This window comes from Electrona antarctica, assembly GCF_951216825.1.
Source record: "Electrona antarctica genome assembly, chromosome: 22".
Lineage (NCBI taxonomy): Eukaryota > Metazoa > Chordata > Actinopteri > Myctophiformes > Myctophidae > Electrona > Electrona antarctica.
In genome coordinates, this window is record NC_136805.1 from 21,500,190 (window position 1) to 21,515,189 (window position 15,000).

At 47.5% G+C, this 15,000-nt stretch overlaps 1 protein-coding gene across 1 annotated transcript in view; it reads left to right on the plus strand.

Moving 5' to 3' along the window:
* ntn2 (netrin 2) overlaps nt 1–15,000 on the plus strand; it is a 61,014-nt gene that overhangs the window by 14,133 nt on the left and 31,881 nt on the right. The window contains exon 2 of the mRNA XM_079492700.1: nt 5,186–6,663. Coding sequence (XP_079348826.1) covers nt 5,595–6,663 — 1,069 coding nt within the window. The 5' untranslated portion in view covers nt 5,186–5,594. The remainder of the gene's footprint in view (nt 1–5,185; nt 6,664–15,000) is intronic.

The following is a 15,000-nucleotide window of genomic DNA, read 5'->3' on the forward strand; positions in this document are numbered from 1 at the left end:
TAATGTAGGGACTTGGATGATCGTTGAAAAGTGTGCGTGCGTGCGTGTGCCTTCTGGACAGTGGTATAGCGAGAGGCAGGTACGCTAAGTCGAGAAGGGGATATACGGTATACAGTATAGTATACTGTATACCGCAGGCATATATACTATATCTTTGCTGTTGGGAAGAAACCATGCACCTAACTCCAAAAAGTTAATTTTTCATCCTCAAAAGTTGAGTTAGGTGGTCTCCTCCCGACAGCAACGATATTATATTTATACAGTCTCTTTCCATGAGGATGATTATGATGACGGACAGCTTATTACAACAGCCCTCCATGACTCTGGACGGCTACTAATAGCCCCACCAGGGACTTACTGTAAGGCAGAATTGAGGGACAGCAGGGCATCGTTCTGGGTCTCAACTCAGGGTCATCAAAGAGCACCAGCCCACAGCCCCTCCATTCAAGCCCATTGTGCCTGAGCTGGGGCCACCTCGCCAGAGCCCTACCACCCCGGCGTGAAAGCCTCCGACTTTGGTGCACAGCAGAGTGGCTCAGCTGTCCCTCTCTGCGCCCTCCGCCGGTCCTCCCCACCCCTGCACCACCCACGCCCAGGCCAAATAAAGCCTCTCAGCAACTCCTGTTTTCCTAATCCGTGAACTCTGACAGAGGAGCCTTTGCTTGAAAGAGAGACAACTCAACATGAGATGATCTCCCAGTGACAGGGAGAAGCTGAAAAAACGTTCCCCGGAATGCCTCAGCGGAGACCACCCTCTCTCACTCACCTTCCTTCTGGTTCCCTTTCTCCGCTCTCTCTCTCTCTCTCTCTCTCTCTCTCTCTCTCTCTCTCTCTCTCTCCCTCTCTCCCCCTCACCATTTTCTAACAACCACCATTGCCCCTCCTCCTGTTCCATTTATCTCCTTCCTTCTCTTAATTGGGCTGTCAATAGGTGATTGACATCCCAACGCTTTTGGATTGGCTCCAATTGCACAAAATAGCCGCCGTAGACCTGGGCAGGATTAAGTAGAGCCTTTTATACCAGTGTACTTCCCGTAAAAGGCTCATCATTTTCTCTTGCATTCAAATTCCCTGCTCTTATATTAATGGGTGAATTACTTAACACAGTAGCTTGGCCACTAGGGAGTCCACAAGTAAGCCATATGCAAGCCCATTCATTTCCCTATCCATTAATCCATATAGGGGAATGTCGCAGTGAGGGATTGCCAAGACGGTTTGCAATCATGACGGCGCTCTATGCATCCATCCACTTTGGAAAAGCTATTTGGCAGCAACATCTTTTCGTTTAACTTAACTGGTTGATGGCATCAGTCCAATGTGATGGACCATCACATCTAAATGTTAAACCTTTTCCCTTTTAAATTCCACAGGCCTTTAACTGCTCACTGTGTTTTCTAAAGTGTGGTGTGTCTCTTGCCTTCTTCCAAAAGAGAAGACATGCGGGAGTACAGCTGTTGCTGCTTCGACCACCGTTAATGAAAGACAATGTCTGCCCCTGTTGGGAAGCATGCGGCTTGTTAAACACACCGTCAACGCTGAGAGCAGAGAATTTCTTGCTGAAACAGAATCTCACAGAGCACTTCAAAGGTCAGCCAGCTACACTGACATCTTGACTAAGACTTTTTGTGGAAATGGATCATGTGTTGCCCTTTGTACAGCAATACAGAACCAGTGTGCAGTTTTGCTTCATTAAGACCAGATATCTTTTTTATTATTATTATTTTATTCCCCAGCGTGTGTAGGACCCTACTAGGTTGTGGTTATAGCCTGAGGACACCATTAGCTCGACCTACGCAGCTAGCGTTTATTCCAGAGGGGTTTAAGCAGCGGGATTAAAAAGCCATGTCACTGTTCTCTCTCTGTTTAACCTACACGCTCATCTGCCAGACGTGCCTGACAGCACCAGACCCCTGGAACAGTCTCCCAGCAGGCCCGACTGCATGTGGACCGCACCATATTTAGTCATCCAGAGACTGACACAGAACAATGTGGTCCTCCACCTTAATCTGTGCATCTCTCTCTCTCTCTCTCTCTCTCTCTCTCTCTCTCTCTCTCTCCTTCTCTTTCTCTTGCCCTCTCTCTCGATCCCCTTCGCTGTCATTTTTTATGTCCTTCCCTGAACTCCCACCGTTCATCTCTGTCACTTTCCCCCTCTCTCTCCTCAGCGCTCCCATTCGTCTCTGTCCTCACTCGCCCTCCCTCGAGTCCATCCTGCTTCATCACTGTCAACTCTCCGCACCGCTTTCCTTCCCGGCGTCCGGTGTATCTCTATTTTCGTTTCTTGCCCATAGAATGCCTTCTACGTTTTCTTCTCATTAACACATGCTGGTTTTCCATTTCAGCTCTCGGCAGAGCCTCCTGTGCTTTTCCTACGCGCTTGTTGATGTCTCAACTTCCCGCAACTTTCTCTCACTCCCTAAAAACCATGTCTATCATTACGTCAATCTCTATAATTCTCTCTCTCTCTCTCACTGTCTTATCTTTGACACCTGTTTTCCTCCTCGTCCCTCCACAACCCGCTTCCAAAGCTGTCAACTCTCCTTCCTTCCTTCCTTCCTTCCTTCCTTCCTTCCTAACTTCCTTCCTTCCTAACTTCCTTACAAATATTGTACTTTTACTCCACTACATTTAATTGAAAACTTTAGTTACTGGTGACTTGATTGGACTTGAGACTTGAGATTTGGATTATTATTACAAAACATAACCACTTAATTTCGTCCATTTGAAAATGGCTGATCTACAAGCTCACAATGCGTCACGATTGTGAGCTTGTAGATCTGCTATTTTCAAAAGATTTTTTATACATTTGAAAACTTAAAACGGGATAGTCTGCATAATGAGTACTTCTCTACTAGCCTAAGTAAAGTTTGATGCCAATTAAAACTTTTGTACTTTTATTCAAGTACATTTTGAATTCCGGACGTTTACTTGCAACAGTAGTATTTCTGTATTGCAGTCGATACTTTTAAAGTAAAAAATAAAGTACTTTATCCACCACTGCTTACGTCCTTCCTTCCCTCTCCTTTCACAAAGTCGTCCCCACCTCCTACTTTCCTCCATGATAAACGCACTGCTGATGGAAGCCGGGCTCAGATGCTAATGAGAGGCTAATTCAATCAGCTTGTCTCCCTCCCTCTCTCTGCCCTCCCGTGTGGGCTGCGGGGGTCTCTCTCACTCTCCCTCTCTCTGCCCTCCTGTGTGGGCTGCGGGGGTCTCTCTCTCTCTCTGCCCTCCACTGTGGATGGGGGGGTCTCACTCTCTCTCTCTCTGCCCTCCCGTGTGGGCTGCGGGGGTCTCTCTCTCTCTCTCTCTGCCCTCCACTGTGGATGGGGGGGTCTCTCACTCTCTCTCTCTGCCCTCCCGTGTGGGCTGCGGGGGTCTCACTCTCTCTCTCTCTGCCCTCCACTGTGGATGGGGGGGTCGGCCAGCCTTTTGATGGAGTGCCTTGGCTGATGAACTCCCCGCCTGCGCGCCCACTTTAACCTTCCCCTCCTCTCAGACACTTCCCATTGATCAATGTCCTCATCCATCCCAGGCCAGGCCCCCTCTCCGCTCCCTCCATTGCCAAGTCATTTATGAGCCCCCCCCCCCCCCCCCCCCCCCCCTTTCCTATGTTCCATTTTTCATTACGGTGAATTTTATATGGCGGTGTGACTTTTATTTTATCGTGTTTTAAGGGCCGTTTAGAAGGTGTGTCCATGAACAGCCATTTCAAGGACAAAAAAATGAAGGAAGGATACATTTTATATGATTTCAAATTCTAATTAATGTCAAATAAAAAAGTAGGATCAGGAAAAATATATAAAACAACGAAGGCCTATAAGAGATATCATGAGTACCTAAACCTTTAACAATTTCACTCACAGAAAGTTCTCTCTCTCTCTCTCTCTCTCTCTCTCTCTCTCTCTCCCACTATCCTCTTGTTTCACACAATTCCTTCACACACTCTGTCTTTCTTTAACACCCTCTATGAGCTTGAGGAGAGGCCAAATGATCCGGCTTAAGCACTTGAGCAGAGAAGAGGGGCCCTGTTTTACCGGACCACTGGGCTCTTTCTCTGCTGTTCAGAGAGTCGCTAGCTTTGGACCCTTCTGCAAAAAGAAAAGAACGGAACTTTTGTCTTCTTTTTTTTGCGACCCCCTTTAAACCGGCCTGTCTGCCTTCCCCACTCCACTGAAGTGGATGCAGAGGCGGCTTTTTGTTCACCAAAGGAGAGGAGAGATGCCATAGACGAGGAGCGCGACGAGTGGGAGGAGAGGGGTGCGGGGAGGAGGAGGAGGAATTGCGATTCATTGTAGCTTAATAAATTCCTCGCTAAGAGGGTCGGGGCACCTCCTCAAGCTCTCGCCTGTCAAAGGGGTCCTTATAGCTTTGACACCCAGCGAAGTAAGAAGGGATTAAGGAAGGAAAAGCCCCCGGCCATATACATCTATTTCTTTCTCTTTCTCTGCCCCAAATCTTTCTCTCTCCCTGCCTCCCTTTTTCTAACCGAGGGGCCTCCATGTCTTGTTGTCAATCCTGAGTGTGAATGATGTCACCCAGGTACCTTCTGACACTCGGATGGAGGTTCTTCAGTTCAGACTAATTTATATGTTGTTGTACGTTAATTACCAAAAAATAAACGATTTTTAAGCAAAAGAAGCGTGACAATTTTCAAGCTAGAACGTGACACTCTTGGCTCTCTTTCTGTTTTGAGCTTGAGTATTACGACCGTTATACCAGTAGGCTGGCTAAGGTCACATGTGGTCCACTCCTTCAACCACTTAAGCAGTGACTTTTGGGGTGACTTCTAGTTCTACCGTGCCACTCAAGCATGGCCAGAATGCCTGGCCAGCTTCAACCTGAATAGAAGCACTGAATGAGTGGTCGGCATTAAAATTCAGGATGCAGTCGCTTTCAGCTACTAATGTCTCTCTTTTAAATGGTCACTTGCTTTCTCTTGAGCCCCTCTCTCTCTCTCTCTCTCTCTCTCTCTCTCTCTCTCTCTCTCTCTCTCTCAGGCTTTTAGTGAAAGGAAATGTTCATTACTCATTATGATGTTGCAAAAAAGTCTGTGTTCTACTTGAATGTTGTTTTCTGAATGGAAATATAAAATCTCATTTTGAAGATGCCCCACTTAGATATTGTACAAAATTGTTTGTTGACGCTGACATTCTCTCTTCTTTTTATTCTTTCACTTTGGCAGGGAAAGCAGAGGTCAACTTCAAGTACGGGTCTCTGTATACTCTCCTTCTACTGACACATATACACACACACACACAAACACTCGCACACGCACATCCACACACACAGACACACGCACATACACGTGTGCGGACTGCGCTCGCACACACACACAGGCACGTCCACACACACACACATGCACGCAAAAGTATCTGCATTTAAGAATATACACATTGTTACGTACAGACACTGACAGTCTCAGAGCGAGACATCTGTGCGTGCACACGTGCACGCACGCACGCACGCACGCACGCACGCACGCACGCACGCACGCACGCACGCACGCACGCACGCACGCACGCACGCACGCACACACACACACACACACACACACACACACACACACACACACACAGGCTATCTGAACAAGGATGAAGGAACCCTGGAGGAGGTTGCTGCTGATGTTGGGGCTGAGCGTGGTAGCGTCCTCTGTCCTGGTGTCGCCCCACGGCTCCAGCAACCCCTTCGCCGGGCAGCAGATCCCGCTGGACCCCTGCTACGACGACGCGGGCGCCGCCCGCCGCTGCATCCCCGAGTTCATCAACGCCGCCTTCGGCAAGGAGGTGGCGGTGTCCAGCATGTGCGGCCGCCCGCCCTCGCGCTCCTGCAGCGTGGTGGAGCGGGCCGACGACCGGCCCTCGGTGCGCACGTGCCACGTGTGCGACGCGGCCGACCCCCGGCGCGCCCGGCCCGCCTCCTACCTAACCGACCTCAACTCCGCGCACAACCTCACCTGCTGGCAGTCGGAGAACCTGCACGCCTCGCCGCACAACGTCACGCTCACGCTGTCGCTGGGCAAGAAGTTCGAGATCACCTACGTGAGCCTGCAGTTCTGCTCGCCGCGGCCCGAGTCGCTGGCCATCTACAAGAGCATGGACTACGGCAAGAGCTGGACGCCGTACCAGTTCTACTCGTCGCAGTGCCGCCGCGTGTACAACCGTCCCAATCGGGCGGCCATCACCAAGCAGAACGAGCAGGAGGCGCTGTGCACCGACGGCCACACCGACCTCTACCCGCTCTCCGGCGGCCTCATCGCGTTCAGCACGCTGGACGGACGGCCCTCCGGGAAGGACTTCGACAACAGCCCCGTCCTCCAGGACTGGGTCACCGTCACCGACATCCGTGTGGTGTTCAGCCGACCGCAGCTGCCCCGCGAGCTGGGACTGAGCGTCGTGAGCAACAGTGGCGGGGGGCGTGACGAGGACCCCATGGCCGTCTCATCGGCGCTGCCCGCCTACTTCTACGCTGTAGGGGACTTCCAGGTGGGCGGGAGGTGCAAGTGCAACGGGCACGCCTCGCGCTGTCTGAAAGACAAGGAGGGTAAACTGGTGTGCGACTGCAAGCACAACACGGAGGGGCCCGAGTGCGACCGCTGCAAGCCGTTCCACTATGACCGCCCGTGGCAGAGGGCCAGCGCTCGCGAGGCAAACGAGTGTCTGCGTAAGTTTCTTCCCCCTTTTTGGCAATGTTTAATGGATTTCATTCTATTAGATTTATCATTTTGTTTCCTATTTCCTAATTGCATTTCTGTGTAAAACATTGAGAAAGTCTCTCAGGGCTGCCACTCATTGGCCAAAAGATATTATAGCATAGTAGGGTCTAGATTAAAGATATTATAGCATAGTAGGGTCTAGATTCTAGATATTATAGCATAGTAGGGTCTAGATTCTAGATATTATAGCATAGTAGGGTCTAGATTAAAGATATTATAGCATAGTAGGGTCTAGATTCTAGATATTATAGCATAGTAGGGTCTAGATTCTAGATATTATAGCATAGTAGGGTCTAGATTAAAGATATTATAGCATAGTAGGGTCTAGATTAAAGATATTATAGCATAGTAGGGTCTAGATTCTAGATATTATAGCATAGTAGGGTCTAGATTCTAGATATTATAGCATAGTAGGGTCTAGATTCTAGATATTATAGCATAGTAGGGTCTAGATTAAAGCTATTATAGCATAGTAGGGTCTAGATTCTAGATATTATAGCATAGTAGGGTCTAGATTCTAGATATTATAGCATAGTAGGGTCTAGATTCTAGATATTATAGCATAGTAGGGTCTAGATTCTAGAACATCTTTAGATATTATAGCATAGTAGGGTCTAGATTCTAGAACATCTTTAGATATTATAGCATAGTAGGGTCTAGATTCTAGAACATCTTTAGATATTATAGCATAGTAGGGTCTAGATTCTAGAACATCTTTAGTATGTATTGTAATTCTCTATAATATTGCATCTTAAATCTGGCTTCACAGCTTGTTTGTAAAAGTAGGTGTATGGAGATGAGTGCTGCACAGTATAAATAGCATGCAGTGGACTATACATCATTTCAATGACTACCGTTAGAAGATCATGTAAATGTTATATGACCGAGAGACAAGTTCATTCTCTTGAATCTCCTATTTTTAGGACACCCTCTCCCTCTCTCTCCCTCTCTTTCACCTCATTCCGCTCGCCCTCTCCATGAATGAAGGAGGCATTCTGTGCTTGTGACGTGCGCCTCAATCCAGCTCAGAATGTCTAATGAGGGAATGGGACAAGAAGGGAGTGAGCCCTGTTGCACACCCATCAGCTGTGTGTGATTGTGATGCAAGAAGGAGCCGAAAGGAACTGCTGCTGCTTAGCTCAGAAAGCACTGGAATAATTAGCAACGTTCCATTAGCTGCAGCAGCCTTGAAACTGAGCAGTCTTCTTTGTGTCTTTAAAACACTGCTGAATCTGTACAGAACTTTTCACTAAGGTAAAAAATCTGTTTTTTAGCGACTGCCCTTGGTTGTCGTGACATTGTCCTTGTTCGCCGTAAATAGAAACATATAGAGGCAATAAAGTGAACTTAATTTTATGATCTGTAATTGAGAAAACTGGTTCAAGAGGAAGAGAAACGGAGAGAGGAAATTAAACAGAGTTTTGATGAGCCGTTTATGACTGTCATATGGATAAACATAAAAATGTGGCCAGATGAGCTTGTGTTTGGACAGGTGAAGAGTTTCCTGGTTTTGGTGGCATATAGTGGTTGTGCTGGCAAAGTTGGCAGTGCCTCTCAAAACACAGGCCCCTCCCAACCCCGTATTTCCCGTCAGACGTAACTTTAGAGCAACCCTTTTACTGCTCCTTTATTGAAACATGCCTGCTGCACTCCCTGATGTTTTCTGCAGGACTTGTGTGCGGGGTAAAAAAAAAAAAGACTCTCTCTCCCTTATGAACAAGTCTAAACACTGGATGACAACAGCTCCAGTCATTGGCACTCCACTGCGGCTAAGTCATCCAAGAATGTTATTTGGCAGTGATTGCCTTTTACCTCTAGACATGCTTAGAAGAAGAAGAGGAAAAAAACACCCAGACATGCATTCTGAAAGCTTGCCAAGTGAAATTACAGTAATTTTTGTGACTTGTTAATGTAAACGGATTACCTTTGTACTGGCCTAGGACCGCCGTATGATAGGGCGAACGTAGATATATATATATTCTTTCGTAATCTATTATCAAGCCCATTTCCGCAATTTACAAAACCTTTGGTAACAATGACAGAATAGAATATTTATTCCTACAGAAATATGTTGTCAAAGAATTATTTCTGTGCGGTAGTTTCAGTGGTGGAGTTTTACTGTTTTCATAAACCGTACGTAGGTGGAACCTAATTCAAGTCAATTTTGCCTGTCATAAAAATGTGTTGGCGTAGGAAAATAACACCATATTAGAAGCAACTGTCCGCCTTTTAACCTTTCCCCGTTACAAAATTAAATTACCAGTGCATAGAAGAGAAAAAAAGGGTTGTAGTTGAACATTGAAAAACAGTGTATATTTTTCTAACATGTTGTAATTGCCCAGTGTGCTGGCCTGAAATCATATTTAGCATTGAGCGGTGCCAGATCTGCTTATATGGGGGAGAGAGAGAGAGAAGAGGGAAAGAGCCAAAGGAAAAGCATCGGAGTGCTCCGCTTATCCAACTGTTTTTCTACCTCTTTCTCTTGTTGAAGTGCACCTCACCCCACACCACACCACACAACACCCCCACCCCTCCCTCTCTCCCTCACCCCACACCACACCACCCCCCCCCCCCCCCCACCCCTCCCTCTCTCCCTCACCCCACACCACACCACAACACCCCCCCCCCCCCCCCCTCTCTCTCGCTCCCACCAGACAATATCCTGTAAAACCATCGGTGTGCTTTCTCGCTCTTCCCTTCGCACACACCTCCTCTTTCCCTCTGTCCTCCTGTCGTTGTTTTCCGGAACGTTCCGCCCTGTTTCCCGTAGCCCTCCTTCTCAGTGGGATTGATATGTCACCTCCATCCATGACTCTTGGACTCAACAACCACGCCTGCGCCGGCCAACTTCTGCTGACTTAATCCCAGTGCCGATACAGGGCAGTAAAAAGCTAATGCGCGTCACACACGCTATACCTGATCACATATCCGGATATGCCGAAATGTCGGTCCCAGGTGTCCCCGTTTCCATGTATCAAAAGTCTCTTTATGGCCTTATTCCGGTATATTCTCCACCATAGGGCGGGCTCCAAAATATTCTGAAAACAGCAGGAGAGCATTTAAAGTCTCTGCAATCGGAAGCTTATTCTTATAATGTCCCCTCCCTTTTGTTTATTTCTCAGCTTGGCGATTTCTTTCTGGTGTGGCTGAAGAAAAATAGAAAGTAGTATAGGCCACTGTATGAGCCCTGTGGGACACCTCTGTGGCAGCTTTGCCAGAGGTGCGGCCAGGTTGTGTGTGTTTTGACTGGGTACGTGTGTGCGAGTGGCATGTTATGGAGCTGAGGGGTCCCTGGGGTCTCACCAGAGCCTTCCTCTGGGCCCCCGGGCGTTTGGGTTGGAGGAGGATTCTGGTTGGGGTGTTGGCTGAGGTCATGACCCAGTCTATGGGTGATGACAGGGTTAAGTTGACAGGGAGTGTCTTGTGGGAACCTGCAGGTGGAGGTGGGTAGATACAGTATTGTGCCAAATCAATAACTGGCCTCCACACAAAGTTCAAGAGCAAGGGCATTCAGTGCCGTATTTATGATGCCATTTTGGCATCACACTTGTCATACAACATTTCAGGCTAAATTCATAAGATTTCAAACAATTCAGCCATATATGTTCTATCATAGAGAAATAACATGCCTCGTAGCCTACCTATATTACTCCACATTAAAGGTCATTACACACTGGCGAATTAGCGACGCGAATTATTCGTGCGAATAATTCGCCTTTTTTTAAAACCAATTGAAGTCAATGCAAGCTTCCACATCAGTGGCGAATGTGCGAATGTGCGAAAATGCGACCGTTTTCGCTCTTTATTTGTTCGCTCCGGTGTTCGCTCCGGTGTCGAATTTTTAATTCGCGTCGCTAATTCGCCAGTGTGTAATGACCTTAAGTGTTATTGCCATGACGGGTTATGGTTAAAATATTGTATTTTTTTATTTTACTTTACCAATCTCGACTCTAGCCTTGAGCACACACACCACTGCAATCAACAAAACAGTCTCTTTTCTTCACTCTTACTTAGTATTGCAACAGCAAATGGTCCGTTTGATTGTTCACCGATCTCACTGTTTGACATGCCCCTCGTCAAGATTACTGTCTGGGCTCTCTTGGCAAGCTCAGGGACCGTCTCCAGACACAAACCATGAACACACACGCCTCTCCTGCCATGAATCCTGCCCAAAGACATTGGTATACAAATCCCGGCTCTAGCAGTTGGAGAGGGCAGACTTGTAAAAGGAGCACGTCTTGTTTGCTTTGAGAAAGACATGATGGAAAACGCTATGATTTATCTTCTCAAGTCAGAGCCAGATGAGAAAGCCGGGAAACAGTAGACAGATGAGAGCTGTTTAGTTACCGGAACCGATAAAAAGTGTGCACATTTTGGCTTGTGGGCGGTGGCGGGGTGAGTCCTGAGACTTGAAACAGTCGACCAGACCCACTATACGTGTACATAATTAAATGATCTCTATATGGCACTTGTTTTCTGTGGCTACATCAGGCAAGAGGGCAATGTGACTTTTTGACTTGATGATAATTTATGGTCGAGCAGCAGCCCACTTCTCTGGCTCTGCTTGTTGCTACCATGGTCCTGTTTGGCTGTGTCACACAAGGACCTTCAGTTCTCCAGTCCTCACTCACTCCCTCATTAGGACCCAGGCCTGGGTTCTGTTGGACCCAGGCTCGCTGTAAGTCCCAGGGTATCACTCTGGGACACTGCGAGCCTAGGGCCAGACACCATCCATCGCTAATGGAGCAGCCCAGCCAAACCCACTCCCAGTGTAGCACCGGTCACGCTGTTTTCCATTCATAGCATTACGCACGGAGGTCATGGCAAGGTTGCTTGACTGGCCACGTGGGACGATTTGTCAAATATACAGGTGAGCTGTGGTAATAGCGATGGTTGTGTCTGCCCGGGTGTGGTGTTGGATATTTTTATAGGACATTTGGCATGCCCAACCGGTTCTGGAATGAGAGGTATGGTGGTTCGAGAGGGCATCTGGTTTTGGCTTTAATGTTTCTCTACAACTTAAGGGAGATCCTTTTAAATTAAACTCAATCACCAACGTAACTCAAATGATTTCTCATATTTTACTTATGCTGCCATTACACATCTATCCATGTAATTAGACTGAAGGGAATTCCCCCGAATTCTTAAGAGCTGCTAACCTCTTTATATAATAGATGCTATTAGATCATGTCTGACATGCTAATGAAGCAATGTTTGAATTGAAATCAGCGGCACAGAGGAGGAAGGAGCTGTGCGGTGACCTTTGGAGAGGCACTGTTTGCAGTTGGCTCAGCCTCTGTTTTTTGGAATCCATTAAGTGGAATTAGGGGGATTTTAACCGATGGCTTTCTTGCCGAGAGAAGCGTGATCCAGGAGGCGTGCCTGTGTGTGTGTGTGTTTGTGTGTCAAATGGTAAAGGCCTGTGTGTGTGTGTTTGTGTGTGTGTGTTTGTGTGTGTGTGTTTGTGTGTCAAATGGTAAAGGCCAGCCAGGAATAAGGCTCGGACTAACACTAAGCTATCACATCTATGCGGAGCTGTGGAAAAACACGGCCATCCCAAACTTTCTTTTTTCATTTATTTTCTCCCTAATATTTTCTTTTTCTCTGTCTGATCCTCTCTCAGAACATCCCACTCTGCCTCTCCCTCTCCGACAAGGGGCAGATGGTTAAGTGATGCTAATTACAATTTCAAAGTGGTGCTCCATCTTTTCTCAGCATTCTCTCCCCGCCACATCTCCTGGCAAGGGCAGGCAGAGGTCAGCCCCATGTTCCCATCCTTTATCAAGACACATTTTCTGACTGGAGACCAAGAAATGATCTCATTCTCCCTCGATCGCACATACACTCGCGTATAAGCTGTCTCTTTCTCTCACGCACGCACGTAAGGCGCACGCACGCACGCACGCACGCACGCACGCACGCACGCACGCACGCACGCACGCACACACACACACACACACACACACACACAGGCACACGGAAATAGGCTCAATTTGCAAAGGTTGCATGATTATGCTAAATTGAATAAAGACTGACTTCATGCTTTCTCAATCAAACACTTGGAAAGCAGCGTGGTGTGTCAGTTTGTATTCCAACTCTTCGTCATTTCTTCCAAAGAAAAACGACAACAATTCTAGCAAGCAGATATGCAAACCAATAATTAGCATTTTACGGTGGTTATTCATAATGAATTGGAACAACAGTAGCCTATGTACACCATTAAAGCCTAATTTATACTTAGTTGCACACTGGTGTTGCATGACGTAAATATCAGATATACAAGCTCACAACGCACCACGAATGCTTCAATGCTTGTAGATGTGCTATTTACTGAGCATGACACCGGCACGTGACTGAGGCTTAAGCTCTTTCAATCATGCAAGCTGCCTATCTGTCAAAGTTACAGCTGCTTAATTTATTTTCAAAATATTTGTATTCACATTTTACACAAAAGCCCATGCAGGGGCGAGTATACATAGCATCTTTAAGTCACATTAATTCTAAAAGGAAATGCATTTTGAAATAACAGCCTTCACAAGTGGTAATGCAATCAATATCAATATACATTTAGGTCAGACCAATCCAAATTGATCAGATATTATATCAGATATCAGATGTAAAAAAAAATTGCTGTAGATTAGTGTGCATGCTTTAATGGGGTTGAAGTTCCTGTGTCCAGCCCTAGAGGGCAATGTGACATGAACGTCAGCCACCAGATACAGGATGTCTAGGTAAAAAAAAAAGAGGAAAAAAAGAGAGCAAGAGCCGTGTTGTTGTTATTACATGTATGTGCCATGTTCCTGCTTTTGCTAATTGACTCAAAGAACCCCCCCCCACACACACACACACACACACACACACACACAACACACGCACACTCCACCCAGCTAACCCCGCCACCTGTCGCTGGAGGCTAGTGGGGACCCGACACTTCAATTACTTACAGCGTGACACCCAAATGAGCAGGGGAGATTGAGTGTGGGGGGGAGGGGGGTGGTGTTTGGAAGGTTTGCAGGCTTTAAGAGGGAGAGAGTTAAAGGGAGGGCTGGGGAATGGGGGGGGGGGGGGGGGGGGGGGCATTGAAAAAGAAACCTCCTGTGCTTTCAAATAATTACACAGGCGAGGAATGTTGTTCCAAAATCAGCAGCCCTATGAAATGATGCCTTTGGGGCGGTTAGCGTGAGACGCAGGAGCTAAAGCGTAGTGAGGCTGACAAGCATGAGCGGTGTGTGTTTGTATGTGCATGTGCGTACACGTGTCATGTGCGTGTGTGTGTGTGTGTGTGTGTGTGTGTGTGTACTATATGTGTGTTATGGGCTTTTGAAATAAAAAAGGTTTCCGTTATTGAGCCGAGACAAGCTTTCTCTTGCTTTGGCTCTTTTGGCTTTGAGTTCTACTCTTATTCAGTCTTACTTATTATTACGACTTCGGGCAAGTGGAGTGGTTTAACCCAGCTGATCAGGGGGATCAATTTGGCCAGTGGGGAGTTAAGGCACTTCTCCTGCCATGAAGTCAGCCGCTAGGGTTTTGTGGAAGCATGTTCAAATCAATACTACAGCTAACAACACCCTCTGTGCGTGCATGCCTGCGTGTGTGCCTGCGTGCGTGCGTGCGTGCGTGCCTGCGTGCGTGCGTGCGTGCGTGCCTGCGTGCCTGCGTGCATGCGTGCGTGCGTGCGAGACATGCAGGTATGCATGTGTGCACGTACTACAAGACCCACATTGAATCTAGCCCTGCGATCTGCGATGCTGCTTTTCATCTGTGTGCCAAAGTAAACTGCAGTGTAGAGTACTGTACCACGAGCCTGCTTGCTCTGCTAGCTGCCCGCACTCCCATGCCCCCACCGGCTCTCTCACACAGATGGTAGCAATCACCAGCTGACTTGCCCAACACTGCCGATGTTCTCTATCCCCTCTCGCTGTCTGTCTCTCTCTCTCTCTCCCTCTCTCACCCGAGCCAACCTACCCTAATTGAATCTGGCTGAGGTTCCAGCTGTCCCTCAGCATCACATTCAACACATGATAATATCTTACAGAACATCTTCCTTTACACGATATACTGTATTTCTGCTTCTTCTTTTTCTTTTGCTGAAGTTGCAGTTTTGATCGTCCTGTCAGAAAGTATCCTGCTCGCTGCTTCTTCCTATGCCTTCAGAGTCCTCTGTGCTCTCTGGCCCCCTCCCTTAAAGCGTTCTTGTGAAAATATGTGGTTTGGGGCCGTCAGCCGGTGTTGGTGGTGGCAGCTGAATCCAGAGTGCTATGGAGAGGAAAGTGTCTGTCTGTCTG